General features: G+C 41.1%; 1 protein-coding gene across 13 annotated transcripts in view; it reads left to right on the top strand.

Annotated features, from left to right (window-relative positions):
• ERC2 (ELKS/RAB6-interacting/CAST family member 2) overlaps nt 1-16,865 on the top strand; it is a 539,768-nt gene that overhangs the window by 387,719 nt on the left and 135,184 nt on the right. For 10 of the 13 annotated variants that reach the window (XR_014153136.1, XR_014153137.1, XM_081848843.1 and 7 more), the window contains one exon: nt 4,312-4,446. Coding sequence is in view for 11 of the 13 variants with exons in the window: in XM_081848843.1 (XP_081704969.1) it covers nt 4,312-4,446 (135 nt within the window). In the remaining 2 variants the exon portion in view is untranslated. Of the gene's footprint in view, nt 1-4,311; nt 4,447-15,693; nt 15,761-16,865 lie in introns of all 13 variants that reach the window. The other 3 variants (XM_081848845.1, XM_081848844.1, XM_081848850.1) reach the window with 1 other exon arrangement.

The following is a 16,865-nucleotide window of genomic DNA, read 5'->3' as shown; positions in this document are numbered from 1 at the left end:
GGAATCCACACTCATGACTGAGAAGTGTTGCTTATGGAAGAGCAGTTTTGCTCAGTTTTCTACTTTTGGCAATGACGTCAGATGTTGCTTCTGTCCTTGCCCCTTCAGAAGGGGCTTTTCAAGACCTCTCAAGGAGGCACAATGAGCTGCTCTGGAAATGTGAACTGGAAGAGCCTCATTGTGCATGTGTCTCTTTGGATACCAAACCATACATGCCCACATCAGTTGATTTAATTTGCTGCTTCATTTACTGTGCGTTAATATTATATGAACCAATGTGTTCTTTAGCAGATGGTTGTTGTTTTGGAAAGAAGTTCAGTAAAGAGGTTAGGCAAACTAATATATGGGATCAGTAAAAGCAAGCTTGTGTATATATAGTTTGTGTGTGTGTGTGTGTGTGTGTGAGAGAGAGAGAGAGAGAGAGAGAGAGAGAGAGAGAGAGAGGGGCAGTCAACAGGGGAAAGAATCAGATTCTCGCTCACAGCAATGCTGAAGAGAAAAGCAAAAAATAAGCAATTGTCCTGTTAACATTTGGCATGATCCACATCTGTTTACACTTGGGTATTACACCTACGTACAAAAAGAATCATGATAAATGGGGCTCACTCAGATAGTCTTCAATAGGGTTCCAGTACTTGGCTTCAAAAGAGTCCGTTTGAGGCTATAGGAATCCTGTGGTAGGATTGCTGTTTGTGTTGGGTTGCCAACAAATTTTGTTGAGGTGGAATTTTGTGGGCACTATTGAAGCACAGGGCCCTGCTTTGGTGAAGCGTCCAAGCAATTTTGAGGGAAACATTGTTACTGGTCATGGTAAGACTAGAAAGAATTATTCCTAGGTGAAGGAAGAAATCCACATTTCACGAAGTTTCTGTCATCACCCTGTTAAAACCAAAAAGGAAGGGATTTGGAGTACTGGCAGAGAAGAACTATCACACAGTGCCATATTTAGGAGCCTATGTCCTAGGCAGCTGTCTGGGGAGCAAGGCGGTCATTGGCTTCATAGGGTGCTTGGCATAGGCTGCAGTTGGAAAAGTGTTACGAATGGTTCAACATCTGGCATTGCTGACCACCGTACCACCATAACTTAAATAAAAGCAAGTTGTTCATGCAGTATGCATTTGTGATATTATAAACACCATATTAATAATCAAACTTCATGAAATTAGTATTAAGGCCATATTAATGCACCTTTAATTTTGTTGGTTTTGTTGTTAGTGGATCTCTGGCTTTAAATTCTATATGGTTTTTATTGTATGGTTTTATGTATGACTCTTGTAAACCACTCTGATTTTTTTTTAAATGAAAAGTGGTGTGTACACACACACACACACACACACAGTGCTTTTTTCTAAAGAATGCTTAGGGTACTCTCATTTTGACTCAAGAAAATCACCATTTTATAGTTCAAATTGGGATGAATAAATACAGCAAATGGACAAAAGTACAAAGATTCACAAAATGTTTAGGGTTATGTGTACCCCTGCGTCCCCCCAGAAAAAAGCACTGTATGTATATTCCCATTTGCTATGCATGCAAAACTTCTGCAACAGGTTTTCATATGAATCTGGCCTGACATAATTCCCAAGAGAAGACCAAAATGTGACACATTCATTCCCTTGCTACTGTTTTCCTATAATTAAACTTCCTACTATTAAAACACAAAAGCAAACCATGAAGATAGACTTAAGAGTTTAAATGCTGTCACTACTTAGGCAACTGAAACCAATGTTTGGAAACATCAGTTAAAATGCCTTGCAGAGGAAATCGTAGTTCCACAGAATAGTACCATGAACTGCATTGTTTACATTATTAAGTATTAGTTGCAAAGGACTTGAAAGGAAAGTTCCGTCTTAATATATTGCTCCTGTATCTTCTGAAAAAATATGCTAAAATTTGCAGAATCCAAAACCCAATTGCATACAAAATTCAAAGTAATAAAATGTAGGTTTTATTCTGCTTTCCTGTTCCATGTTAAATAGGAACAGATTTGGTCAATAATGGGCTTGAAATCATTTTTAAGGAAATCCAGGAAAGTGTAGGAAGTGGTGGCCCTATGGTGTCAGTAGGTGGCACTCTTCCCTCCAGATCAATACTGTTAAGCACATTTCTGAGGGACATAGTGCTGTTGGAAGTACACAGTCGTCTCTCTCCCCACCCCGATAAACTAAGCTTTTAAACACATGTGGTCAATAAAAATCCCATCGCATTTTTTGCAAGTGTAGAGGTATAAAGCCCCTGGGGGTCCTGGACAAATTCCAATCTAGTTAATTAATTTCTTCCTGGAATAAAACTATACCTGGCATTTCAAAGCCTACTGAACCTTAAAAGAATTAGTAAGTAAAACAGGCAGCAGTAATTCACAGTATTTGGTTTACAAGCTTGATAAAGATAATTATAATCATCCCGTGTTTTCTAGTTGCTTTTTACTCCCCTCCCCAAAAAATCCTATATCACTGTGGCATGTTTCAAAGCTTCAAACCACAGAAGACGATAGGAGTCCATATTATAAAGTAGAAGAAATGTCCCAGTCAAAGAATAGTTTAGTACAGAAATTTTCTTATAACTGAACCACGAGAGAAACCAAAACACAGCCTCAGACTCCCCCCCCCCGTCACCCTTGCCAAGCAATAACTTACCTAAACAAATAATCTTGTCCCGAGACTACAATCAAGAGACATAAAAAGTGTGGGATTTGCTCTTAGCAGTAGTCTTGTGCCTGCTTTTTCTATGATTTAGATTCCTCAGGAAGAAATATTAAAAGTGGTTTATTTATATTTCAGCACCAAATTAAGAAGATGGCATCATCCATTCACAGTTCTTACCCCATAACAAGACTAATCCCCAACACCTCATTACAGGAAACATTTTCAGGATTGCATATATCATCTTGTTTAACTAGTACATTTTTAAAGGGTACAGTTGAAAGGTAGGAAATTTAAGGCCGTTCATTGATAAGAAAATAAACAAATAAAACTTTAAGAATTTCTCTCAAAGCGGAAATATATTGTAAGGCTTACAGTAACCAAGGTGATATTTGTCAGGAACTTCATTGGTAAGAACCTAGGAGCATCTTCCTCCCCCTTCCTGGCAGAAAAAACACTTCTTGTTGGAAACATATATATTTTGGGTAGCGTCTGTCTTTAAACTATATTAGAATACTTGGCACTGTGTAGATGGGAAAGGTGTTTTCACCATGTGATTTGTTGCTATGTTTAAGACTCAATAAAGAATATTCAACTGCAGGTCAGTAACAAGCTTTCTTTATTCTACGGGTTGCTCCAATTTAGGATGCCAGCCGCCAATTCATATTAAATTATGACTTCAGTCATTTAGGGAAAAGTAAACCCACATTGCCCTCTAGATAACATTTTTGGCCTTCAAGAAAAATGTTGCATTAACCCCTCTATTAGGGTCAATTCATACATTATGTACATCATAGGGTTACTCTTGCAGTTGAGTTCCATGGCTGTATCACAGTAAAGAAATATACTTGTTTTATGCATAACGATGTTTTCCCTGCCTCATTGGGCTCTGCTAGTCCCCAGATCCGACTCCAGAGAACCTGAACAGAAAACCAATGTCTACTACATTATCACAGATATTTTGACATACTTGCAGGGATGATCCTGCACCCAACCCCTAGAAGAATCTCCAGTCTGCCAAGTATTTTGTTAGACCTGCCAGGACTCCTCATTTGGTTGTGGTCTGGTTTGGCCCAAATCAGGCCCACCTGTTCATTAAATGTCATCATTTGATGTAAGGTGTCAGGCAGGTGAAGCCAGAGTGCCAAACTGACAAGCAAGATCAGGCACACACTGTAAGTGTGCCCCCAATTATTCTTTTCCAGCTGCTGGTAGACCGGCTTCATCTGCAGCAACAGGAAAAGACACCAAGTTCAAATGTGCTGAATTAAAACTGGAAAGGAAGAATACTTGTGTCTACCCAACTGCCATGGAAATTGGAGGGGAGGAGCTTCTTGCTCAAATGAGGCAGTAACTTCAACTTGCATGTTTTACGCAGTATGGAATAGGTAGCCTACTAGGTCTAAGGTACATGTGGCCTTCTAGGTCCAAGGCAATGGAGGTCTGCCTGGCAGGCTGCCATACGCATTAGTTGGCTTTGGTCAGCTTGGCTGGACACAAGATGTGCAGGTAGGCATAAGAGTAACATCTCAGAACTTCAAATGAAATTTAGAACCAGCTATTTGGGGGTAGGAGTGGAGCAGTGTTCTAATGCAGACCCAGCTACCATTTAATTTTGATTAGTACATTTTAGCACTTAGTGGCCTTTTGTTTGCTTCAATCCTGACAGACGCAGAACAGGATGAAGCTGATGGCAGACAACTATGATGATGACCATCACCACTACCACCACCACCATCACCACCACCATCACAGATCTCCTGGGAGGACACAGCACTCCAACCACAGACCCTCTCCAGAACAGGTCAGTCATGTCTCTCCTTCCTTTACCTTCATGCTTACGCTTTTACTGTGCCAATTTTCAAGATAAAATAAATGTTCAAAAGAAAGAATAAACAATACAAGCGATATGCTCTTTGAACTGAAACTAATAGCTTTGTTATTTATTTCCATCACTCAAATAATCTAAACGTTTTCCTTCCTCTTTCCGTTTGGCCTTTTTGTTCCTCTTGTTATGGTTTTCTTTCCTCCTTTTGCTTTCATAGCATTTCTGAAGAGTCCCGATTCAACTATTAAAAGTAATGTTTCTGAGGAATTGCTTTTTTAATGCACTTTAGGGTTTTTGTTTAGATAGCTGTTCTCTTCAAGTATAATTTATTATGGTTGTCTTTTATTAACTCAACCTGTCCATAAGAATATAATTGGTTTGAGTCTGCTCACCAGTAGTAACATAATATATATATATATATATATAAAAGTAAATTTTCAGATACTTGTTGTCCTATGGTATCAAATTATCGAAACAGCTCAGTGATTTTAGTTGCTTCTGGTATTAGAAAGCAAACCTGAAGTATCATAGAGTGCTGAGTATATTTTTCTGTCAGCATCAAAACATAGCATTGTTTGGCTTTGTCACTCATTTTATAATAGAAACTGAGGAGAAATTGAAAGTGGCTGAGCTTAAGTGAAGGATCCATAAGTGAAGGATGCAAGTGCTTTACCCCAGATGGACTTCACACAGAAGTGTCAGAGAAGTATGAGCTTGGTATGATGCATCAGCTGGGAGGAGGAAGAGGCAGGATTGGCTTATTATGTTGGAGAGAGTATAGAGTGCAGGAACTGAGCAAGGTGAATGAGTGTCAGGGTTCAACTCTGCCCAGACAGGGAACCTGAGGCCTCCTTGGAGAAGGAGCAGAACACCAGCAATCCCCAAGAGCTATTGCATCCAAGCATACCTGATCTAGGTTGAGGTGTCTTCACACCAGTTGCCTATGTTCATGGACAGCTCTTGAAACGTTCTTGGAACCGTTCCCCACAGGAGCAGAGAGATGGTGAGCCAGGCTTTTGGCAAAGTGGCTTACTAGCAGTTCAAGTGAGGCTACTTGAGAGGAGGAAGAAACTTATATAAGTACCTGCCTGAATCAGGGTTTTGTTGAGAGCTTAGATGGGCATCCTATCTTGTTGAGCAGTGTGAAGAGTCCTGTTTGGCTGATGAAGTCAAAGGCCTTCATTGGGTCTGTGAAGGGCATTTTTCCTGCAGCCGGCGCAGTGAAAAAAACCATGCCAAAATTCATATTTTAAGTACTTTCCAGGTTTAATATTTCCAGCTCTCTCTTGCCATTTGTACATTTACGGGGAAGCGGAGCCTCTCTTAACTGTCAAAGATCAGACTCAGAGTAGAAAGAGAATAGCTAGAACCTGAAGATGTTACAAGCAGTTCTTAAATAGTAAGAATATTGTGAATAAAAAGAGCAGAAGAATAAGAAAGTAATAGATTAATGAAGCAAGAAAACACAGATTAATTGCTTCATTAGATTGTTATGCAGAAAACCAGCAAGTAGATCTGTTGCTTCTTTGCTGTCAAAGAAGAACTGAAATGAACTGTAAATGAATTGTTGCCTGTTCTGGCATTTTTTAAAAGCATGAATCATGTGTTTTTCAGGTCAGGTTTGTTATTTGTCATTACATATAGTTACTGCAATTTGATTGCTCCTTGTTTTTATTACACAAGTCTGAGTTTTCCACTCAGAACTGTGTGTTGCACTCAAAACTGCATCTGGGGATTTTGTTTTTGGTGACCCAATATATAGTGCTAGTGTAAAACCACAAAACACTAGTAAACCTCTTATGGTTAAGTGGTATTTTTAATTTTTAAAAGAGGCATGTTGCATGCATACTACCAACAGCTGCCTTCAGACTTTGGAAATGTATTAATGTACATTGGAAATGTGCATTAATGCTAGCACTGGGGTAAATCCTCCAACTTTCATGGGGCCATTTCACTCCCTGAAGGGCCTCATGAGGCAGCCATTTTGTCTCCTGGCAAAGCCTCAGGGAATGATGGATGTTACATGGTGACAAACAGTTGTTTCTACTGGACCGTCCTATGGAACACGTTATAACAATGCTGCGCTGCTGATTGTATCTCCTTTGCTGCATGTTGTGGTGTCAAAGCTTTGGTTAAATAAACAAAAGAGATGGATGCTGTCAGGTCTGCCTCCAGATCCCAGCTCACAGAGGACCAACGCCCGGTGGATATAATATACAAAAGTCTTTATTGAAGTTTAGTTTCCATTTCAAAGCTCTGGGCGCGCAGACCCACGTCTCGACGCTAGACCGGCTAAGTCCCCTCTGACTCACTGCTCCTCCCACACCAGTTTAAGATCCTAGCCCGGCTCCACCTCCTACGCTGTTCTTTCCTTCGCTGGGTCCTTCTGCCCTCTGGGGTTTCCTCCTTCCTGGACTCCTCTGACACTGACCCCCCTTGGTCTTCCCCTTCCTTCCGGCGGGCTTTAGGACCTGGCTCCCTACCCGGGCTCCCTGCTGTGCCGCTCGCCTGTACATTTGAACTTGGCGCGCGCGCCCAGCCGGTAACCTTCCTCCTGACCGTTTCCCCGCTTCCTGATGTGGGCGTGACCAAACCTGACTCCTCTCCTCCCGCTGGTGGTGAGAGCACTGGTCCCGATTCCTGGGACTCCCCCTCCCCACTTCGCTCTGGTGGGGAAGCTGGTCCTGATTTCCAACTGCTGCTCAGGGACTCCCCGCTGGCCCCTTCCTCCTGGGGCTTCCCCCCTGGAACCCCCCTCACTCTGGCCATCGGCGCTCCCTTCTGTGAGTCCTCCGATTCGCTGGAGAGGCTTGTGGAATAACTCTTTCCACTGTCACTGCCTGCGCCCCCCTCGGACTCCTCCTCCTCACTCTCCATTTGCTCCCCCTCCTGTGTCTCTCCTTCTGAACCCCTGACAGATGCACTCCGTGCTATCATAGTAAATTATTTCAGAATAGTAAGTCTCACTCCTCCCCCAGCACAAATTCATAGATTTTGCCCTACCTTGAAAATACTGTCTTTTTCATTTGCCCTTGTTGACTCTCCCACTCTCTTCATATTACTGCAGCCTAGGGCTAATTAATGTCTAATCCCTATCCTAACAGCACATATGCTTTTCTGGAGCTGCACTTATTTCTGTTACTTAAAATGTAGCCATTAAATGTGCAGTTAAATTCCTTTCTTTTGTATTGCCCATAAATGACACGGAATGCTGTGCCTCCCCCTTTACTCTTCTATTCCCTTCATGAACTTTTTTTGTGCTGTGGGTTGTTGAAGCCATTTGTGATAGCTACTGTATAATATCAGCTAACAGGCTGAGCTTGGAAGAAGAGCTTCAGAGGAAGGAGACCATAAAGCTCACTGGTAGAGCAGATGCTTTGCATGTAGAAGGTCCTGATTCAATTGCAGGCATTTCCAGCTAGAAGGTCAGGGTAGGAAAGGCTTTGGCATGAGACACTGGAGAGGTGCTGCCAATAGAGTCCCTTGCAAATAGCTTGGCCTGACAGAAGGCAGCTTTCCATATTCCTAAAACTGGTGGAAAGGATTCCCAAGGTTAAAATTGCTAAACACTTACTTGCAAGTTGATTGACACAATTTGCACCAGTCCCACCTAAGTAAGTCTAGGCTTTTGAGGGGAAACTCATAAGATTAGCGTTTAGCGCTGAATTGTTTCTAGTGCAGCTAAATAAGCGACTTTTTAAAAAGCTCCGCAACCTCCAGCTTGTTTTGAAGGTACTTGGCAAAGCTAAACTGGCTGCTTGTCAGTGCCATGTTGTTGTTGTTTAGTCATTTAGTCGTGTCCGACTCTTCGTGACTCCATGGACCAGAGCACGCCAGGCACTCCTGTCTTCCACTGCCTCCCGCAGTTTGGTCAGACTCATGTTGGTAGCTTCGAGAACACTGTCCAACCATCTCGTCCTCTGTCGTCCCCTTCTCCTTGTGCCTTCCATCTTTCCCAACATCAGGGTCTTTTCCAGGGAGTCTTCTCTTTTCATGAGGTGGCCAGTATCAGGGCCATATTTCTCCTCAACTGCGCTCAGACTTTTTTGCCCACTGAATTCTGTAGGGTGCTGAAATCAGCTGCTCACATTATATTAGATGTGGAAGGTAACAAAATCCTATAGTTGACAGTAACCCACAAAAGCATATGGGCCACTATAGCCAATCATATTATATGACAGTGAGGGACAATGTGGAAGGAAAGGGCTTCAAAGAATGCTGTCACATTTATTCCCAGTGAGGGTCAAAAGTAGCTGGGGAAAAAAGGGAGATGCTTGTTGGCACACATGGAAATGAATCTGAAACAAGGCACATTGTTTTGACTCAGCCATACTGATGATATACCAGTAGGTCCTCAGAATTTTGTTTCCCAGACAATGACGTTTCTGGCTGATGTGTTCTTCTATTAAAGCTGTTAATTCTGGATGCATGTACAGGTCTAGGCATCACCAAGTTTTATTTGACCTTACATGTTTCCCATAAACTGACTCAGGATTAGTACATTGTCATATTTTCTTTTCTTTTTTAAAAATAAATGGCCCTATACATTTTTAAAAACATAAAGTCTTTTCAGGCCACAGCAAGTAAACATATTTGTTACAAGAAATTAAACCCCTTATGTGGCAACCAGCATGTAAAAAAAGAGTATTGTCTGCAACATGTAGAAAGGTTTTATAGTCTCAGGGCCAGTAGTTACATGTTTGACAACTCAATGCATCAGTTGTAGCAGGCTGCAGACAATAAGAAAAGATGCCTTATATCAGCTTTTTTTTTTAAAAAAATAAATCATAAGATGAGCACATTATTATCACTAGATTTACTTAACTCAAGTTGAGATGTTAATTCTTTGCACTCAGGGACATGAAAGGCATCTGTGACAAGTCTTGTCAGGCAGGCTTTTCCACTGAAGGAAGGAAGCCAAAAGAGTTTAACTCATGAACATTGGGAAGACTGTGTTGTGAAAGCATTTTTAATTGATACTCTTGTCCTACCAAGTATTCTAAAACCACTTCATTGTTTATAGATGTTAGTCATATTATGGGAGCAGTTGTATTCAGTTAGGAGGCTGTGGCCTTTCATTCAATCACATTCATACGGTCTGATTCTTGATCAGATGGCTGATGTGGTCGCTCAGAAAATTTCATGATTCAAAAACGTAACATTGTAGTTAACCTAAGAAAAGCAAACAAACAGACCCAGACATATCACTTGAACCTATTTAAGGACTAGCAAATCAGTCTATTCTCAGTCCATGTCACTTTCACATCTATTCACTCATCTCTTTTTCATTCCATTTCCACATTGATTTGTCAACTATATTAAAAGAATCAGTCTAATACTCATGGGATCTGAAACTAGGTAGTCTTTATGTATTTACTGATTTCTGAAATGTGAGAGGCCCATCAGTATTGGCATTCCACTGGCTCCAGAAGACATACCTGTCTGGGAAAGCATTGCTCTGAAATTGAACATCTGATCTTACTGTTTTAAATGGTTTTTTAAAAATGTTTCAATTGTCATGCTTCTTAACCAGTTTGCTTTATTGTATATTTAAATTAAGGATGTTTTAATGCTCTGTATATTAATTAGATATGGGTTTTATAATGGATTTTATAGTTGTAAACTGCTTAGAATGCATATTAGCATATAAGTGGCATATAAATTAATGCCGACTATATTATTATAATAATATTAATATAGTATACATGTTCTATTATTATTAATATTATGCATTGTCCTTAAAACCAGGTTAAATATCAGGGAACCAAACATTTTTAGTTATAGTAATAAATAAAGGAACACATGTTAATTTCTATCTAGTTTAGATGTTGATGTTGTAATTTATCACTTATAGAGTGCCTAAGGTTTTCTAAGAGCTGCACAGAGATTAAAAGCTAAGGCATTCTCTACCCACAGGCTCACTATGGGGGGTGGAAAGACAAGCAAATTCAGGAGCCAGTTCTTGGAGTTATGAAATCTGAGCAGTATCATCTGATCTGGACAGATGATCCCTCCCTGCCTTTAAGCTCGCATGCACACACACAATCCAACAACCCTTAGTCCTCTAGCAGTTCTAGAACAGCTGGGAGTTAGAGCCATGCTAAGATAATATCTTATCCTATTCAAAGGGCCCAGCTGTACAAAGGGGTGGCAGGAAGGGAAATCTCATTGTCCAGTGAAGGCAGTTGCTGCCACACCTTAGCTTGTTTCAAAAAGCACAATGAAAGCAATGAAAAGAGAGCAAACAGACAGTGAAAGCTGCATTCATCACCTACTGTTTGTCATGGCATTGCTCCCAAAGACACCCTCATGAAGGCTACGCTGGAAGGCACCAGTCAATGTTACAGTTTTCGCAACAACTTTGGCAATGACACTTAATCCATTTGCTGTCTTCTACAAACACTGCATGAGCATACTGCCAGGAAGAGGCCACAGTGCCACCACCAGAATAGCCATAGCTCAATAGGAAGAAAGAACCCACACATATATTTATTTCTTTGTATTTAAAGGATTTTCAGACCCCCTTTCAGCCTAAACCTTTGAGGTTACTCTCAGAAAAAATGAAAAATTGTTTGCTTAAATAAACTTCTAGAGGCATTTTCAAAATAGAAGTAGGCAGACAAGCTGCATGGCTGCAAATAAAGTAAAAAGACTTAAAGCTTGTACATTTCATGTCCAGGAATTCCACAATCCAATGTGGTCACATCTTTGATCTAACATGACTGGCATTGATAATAAAATGGAAAATTTAAGAAAAAAACACCAAATTGAGCTACCTATTGCCTTGCAATCATCCTGTTGTATCCAAAATGTCAGCCAAATTAACTTTTGGTGGTCCAGGTCCTGCTTAGGACCAGCACTATGCAAGCATTCACATTTTAAAAAGGTGTACATAAAATCGCATCTCGTTTGGCCTAATATTTGAAACAAACTGAAGTTGCTAGTTTGCAAGGCCAGCTCCTTATGCACGCCATTACTGTAATCAAGTCTTGGATTCCTGCATAAGCTGCAGAGCTGCCCTCAAGCAGGGTTTCTGATCCGAGGCAGTCAAGTCCAAGCAGCACTAGAGCAAGACTTTGACCAGAGGAAGACAGGCTACCATTCCAGTGACAGCAGTTCAGCCAATTCCATAGCCAAGAGGCTGGAAGGAAACATTGTAGAACCTATACAAGTGACAGTTTCCCCAGGAGAAGGGTTCAAGGGCCACCTGAAGACCACTGTTTATATTCAAGCAGTGCTAGTAAAATTGCACGACCACATCTCTAAGTATTGTCGGTGTTGGCGTAACAGGAGAAGCTTCTTGCCCAGGAGCCTGAGAGACTTGAAAAATGAAGAGGGCCATCTAAGCTAATGGAGGGTGTAGGAGCCAAGTCCACTGCTTCCTTCAACAATATTCAACAATATAAAAACTGGATCTACATTTGCACTCAAAATTCATGCACGGTGAAATTAGGGAGACCATTTTGCAAAATATTCTCTAGGGGAGGACCAATACTCCATTAGTTCAGGCTACTGAACTTTTCTTTGAAAATTTGTCAGAAAATTGTTTTATGATACACTTCGCCTCATCCCTGCTTTTCAAGTCATAACTTCCTCTTCCTTTCCTTCTTTTTTGTTTTGCTTTTAACCCAGTGGCATTCTCACAGCTGGAACATTTGTTTGTTCGTATAACCATGCCATTTTATTTCTGTCTACTACTACGCTTAGCAAATCTGTGGCAGCTTCTGCTTTCTGTTATTTATGTTAAAAGGGAAGTAAGCAAACCATTCAGATATTTCTTTCCAAAATGTGAGTGCAGAAGACTCTTTAAACCCCAAATAAAATAGAAATATTTCAATTGGGGCAAGAAATGAGTTAATAGTACACGATATATTGTAAACAAACAATCAAGTAAAAATAATGTTTCAATTGATTCAAAGATAGTACAGTGGTACCTGGTTACAGATGCTTCAGGTTACAGACTCTGCTAACCCAGAAATAGTACCTCGGGTTAAGAACTTTGCTTCAGGATGAGAACAGATATCGTGCTCCGGCGGCAGCAGGAGGCCCCATTAGCTAAAGTGGTGCTTCAGGTTAAGAACAGTTTCAGGTTAAGAACAGACCTCCGGAATGAATTAAGTACTTAACCAGAGGTACCACTGTACGTCAAGGCTCTCTTCATGCTGTTTGTTAGAAAAAGTAAAATCCCATCTGAAGTTTTTGACATGTGTGATGGCTGTAGTAGATTATGGCATTAGTAGCAGTAGCAGGGATGCAGGTGGTGTTGTGGGTTAAACCACAGAGCCTAGGGCTTGCCGATCAGAAGGTTGGTGGTTCAAATCCCCGCGACAGGGTGAGTTCCCGTTGCTCGGTCCCTGCTTCTGCCCACCTAGCAGTTTGAAAGCACGTCAAAGTGCAAGTAGATAAATAGGTACCACTCTGGTGGGAAGGTAAACGGCGTTTCTGTGCGCTGCTCTGGTTCGCCAGAAGTGGCTTAGTCATGCTGGCCACATGACCCAGAAGCTGTCTGCGGACAAATGCCAGCTCCCTCAGCCTATAGAGCGGTCAGGGGTACCTTTACCTTTATTTGTAGGATACAGTGCCATAGAAGATGAGTGGCTTGGATCCTGATCCTTAGACACTTTGCTTTAACAAGATCATGTGGGATTTGACCATTTAGAGTAGGGGTAGCCAACATGGTGCCCTCCAAATGCTTTTGGATTCCATCTTCCATCATCCCTACCCACTGGCCATACTGTTAAAGTCCACTAACATCTGGAGGGTACCACATTGGCTACTCCTGCACTAGAGCATTTTGAGAAACACTGGCCAAGTGTAGAAAGTTAAATTGGTCAAGCAGTTAAAAGGGATCAAAAGCAGCAAATAAGGGACTATGCAAGTAGAATTATAAACTGAAATAAAAATGAATGCCTTCAGTGTCCCTATTGAAATAAATATGGTAAAAAATGGGCTGGCTTTATTCTTAGTTTAATTATATTTAAATTTATATCTGACTGCCATATTTTTCTGCTTAATTCAGTAATGTACATAAAATCTATCTTAATGTCTGCTTTAAAAAATATAACATCAGCTGTTCTTTTATTATATTGACTTGATTGAGGTTAGTAGTGATGCTGCCAGTGTGAGTTTTCACAATGTAGTATATGGTATATTTGAATAATAAACAATAATGCAACATCACAATGTTATGCGTATTTATTCACAAGTAAGATTGTCCCTAACACAAGATAAATTTCAGAGTTAGCCAACTGCAGAAATCTCAATACTGAAAAAAAGTAATTCATAAAATATATTTAATTGATTTATTTACAATCCCATATTGGTGTCTTCCAGGGATAAGATAATATGTATCTGATGGCAGTAAGGTAAAGGTAAAGGTACCCCTGCCCATACGGGCCAGTCTTGACAGACTCTAGGGTTGTGCACTCATCTCACTCTATAGGCCGGGAGCCAGCGCTGTCCGCAGACACTTCCGGGTCACATGGCCAGCGTGACGAAGCTGCATCTGGCGAGCCAGCGCAGCACACAGAACGCCGTTTACCTTCCCGCTGGTAAGCGGTCCCTATTTATCTACTTGCACCCGGGGGTGCTTTCGAACTGCTAGGTTGGCAGGCACTGGGACCGAACGACGGGAGCGCACCCCGCCACGGGGATTCGAACCGCCGACCATGCGATCGGCAAGTCCTAGGCGCTGAGGTTTTACCCACAGCACCACCCGCGTCCCATCTGATGGCAGTAGTTAAAGTAAATATGGTAACCTGTGTACACAATCCATCAGTTATTGCTACTTTTTAAATCTCTGTTAATCCCAGTGATGGTTTGTTGTGGCAAAAGAAAGAATCTATGCCTGACACAAAAGTTGACTATGACATAAGCTGGAGTAAAGAGGAATGTGAGTAGAATTCTGCTCATACGGTGATCCTGTTCCAGCTTCTTCTCTGTGCACCACACCCAAAAAGCAACTCCTGAAGGCTGAGGAACATTCTGCAACAGTGTGGAATGCAGCCCATGGGGATGCAGCAAGAATAGGCCATAAGTAGGCACCTTGCATTAATACAAGGCATCTATTGATGTAAGCTATACTGTTTTCCTCTTTTTTAAAAAAAAGTTTCTTTCCCCTAAAAGAGACTTCCATTCCCTACGTCCACCTGGTTTCTCAGACCACTTAAGCATTTCTTTGCAATTTCTGTGGGGTTGAACTCACCTTATCATTGCAAGATGGCCATGGCTTTGTGTGTGTGTTTTTTTCCATGCCACCAGAGCTACCTGCATCTTGATCTGAAAAAGCCCAGTGAAAGAATTTACCTTATGAACTGAAACACAGGAAACAGGGGAGGCTGACTGCCGAGCACCTGAGATTAGCGCAGTCAGTTTTTCTTTCTTTCTTTAAAAGTAAAAAGATTTCACTTAAAAAGAAACATGACCAGAAAAACCAGGAGCACAGTATGCAGCCTCCCAATTCTCTCCCATGAAGGGTACAAAGATATGATTTGTAGAATGAAATAACTGACATCACAAACACCCTTTGGTCACCTTGGAAATAAAATAGTCACAAGAAACCCCTGTATCTCACCTATGAGCATTGCACCAATATTTCCTCTCCCCTTTCATAATTTTTGAATGTGATTTCTCTTGTGATAAATTGATGGAGAATGGTCAAGAAAAAATGCAGGGGGCATTTTTGGCACCGCATTAGTATACCATGCAGTAATGGCTTGGATTGACTTTATGTAAGAATATACTGTACTTGCCTCGCTAAGTTATCTCATTCTTTGTCATGTTGTATCATATATGTCTGTGCCTTCCTGAAAGGAAAGCTTTTATTATTGTAGTAATTACCAATATGCCTGTGATATACATGTCGGTTCAGAGGTCAGCCTCACGGAGATCTATGGCAGCTGCTTCCAGGTAGGTGAGCATAGGATTTCAGCCTTAGACTCTTTCTGCAATAGTCTGAATTGGTTTTTATATGCAAACCATTGCTGTTGAATTGTACAATCCACTTTTGATTCACAGTTGCAGTTGGATATATGGAATGACTTACTATATTCTTGCTTTTGTTGCTTGTTTTATAACATAGCTGCTGCTTAAATTTCATAACATTTTCTTTGAAAACTTTAATGCCTTCATCATTGAAGATTGATGTATCTTGAGTTGCACCACCGTAACTAACCGTTTCTTCTTTCATTCCAATGCTAACACCTTCTAATGTCTGGCTGGCAGGATGATGAGGAGGGAATATGGGCCTAAGCGGTTCCTATAAGCCAAAGTTCCAGTTTTGTTTTGAGGGGTGAGATACCATTTTTATTCTCTATTTAGATGCAATTTCATATTGTCTGAACTGTGAGCTACATGGACAGGTGTATCTCATGAACATTAAATACCGTAAATATTTTAGTGTCTATCTGGAGTCACAGGTTGACAATAGTTTTGAATAGTTGTGGATGACCATAATTAACTGTGATTATTCTGATTTGTAATGGTATGGTGCCATGTTACTGAAGATAAACGTAAGATTCCCACCACCACCAATTTATTGCAGTTATCAGGGTTTTTGCCTTCAGTCAGATTATACCAATGATGATGGTATGTAAATTGCACTGAAGTGTCTTATTTGGTGCAACTTATGAGATGGCCATCTCATTGGCTAATAATAATACTGCACAAGTAAAATTTGTCAAAAATAAAAATAAGGTGATTATTTCTGATGTAGGGGAAACGGCCACTTCTGATCTGTAGTGCTCTAAAGCAAATGGGGCACACTGAACTTTATAAACAGGAAGGACATACCTTGTTATGTATTCAATATAGGAATGCTATTGTAGGTGGGGGAGGGGCACTCACAAAAGCCTCGCCACAGTGTACCTGTGCATATCGCTCTGTGCTTTAAGTCACCACGCATTAGTGCAGTGAGTGGGGAATGCCTTCAGTAAGCCTTTTTGAGTTCATTTGAATGTGAGTAGAATCCTCTGCTTGTAGCCCATGATAAAGCATGGTCCCTGCTCACCTGAGGCATTCTGCTTAACTTCAAGGTAATGCAAGTAGAAGCCCCTTTCAGACTTTTAACCCTTAACATGGGGATGACTGGGGACTTGAGTGTGCAGGGCAATGTGCACAGGAGTGCTTCTATGCCCCCATCTACAGACACAAAGAAAATGCCTTTTATTCCTATGTTTAATGAAAGCATGGAAGTTGTGGAACGTTGGTGTATATTGACAGTTCTGACCTTTTGACTGGAAAATATTTTTCAAAATATCATTGGGCATGGAGGTCAGCAGGGATCTCCAACCTTAGGCTGGCCTGGCTGGCCAAGCCCAAAATTGTAGTCTCCAGCCCCCACCTCTTCACCTATCAAGCCCTGACCAGCCATGCACTGGAGGTTCAGTGACACTACT

Source organism: Podarcis erhardii (genome assembly GCF_964252035.2).
Source record: "Podarcis erhardii genome assembly, chromosome: 2".
In the NCBI taxonomy this organism is placed as follows: Eukaryota; Metazoa; Chordata; class Lepidosauria; order Squamata; family Lacertidae; genus Podarcis; species Podarcis erhardii.
Note: the sequence above shows the minus strand (reverse complement) of the source record. Positions and strands in the feature narration are given on the sequence as shown.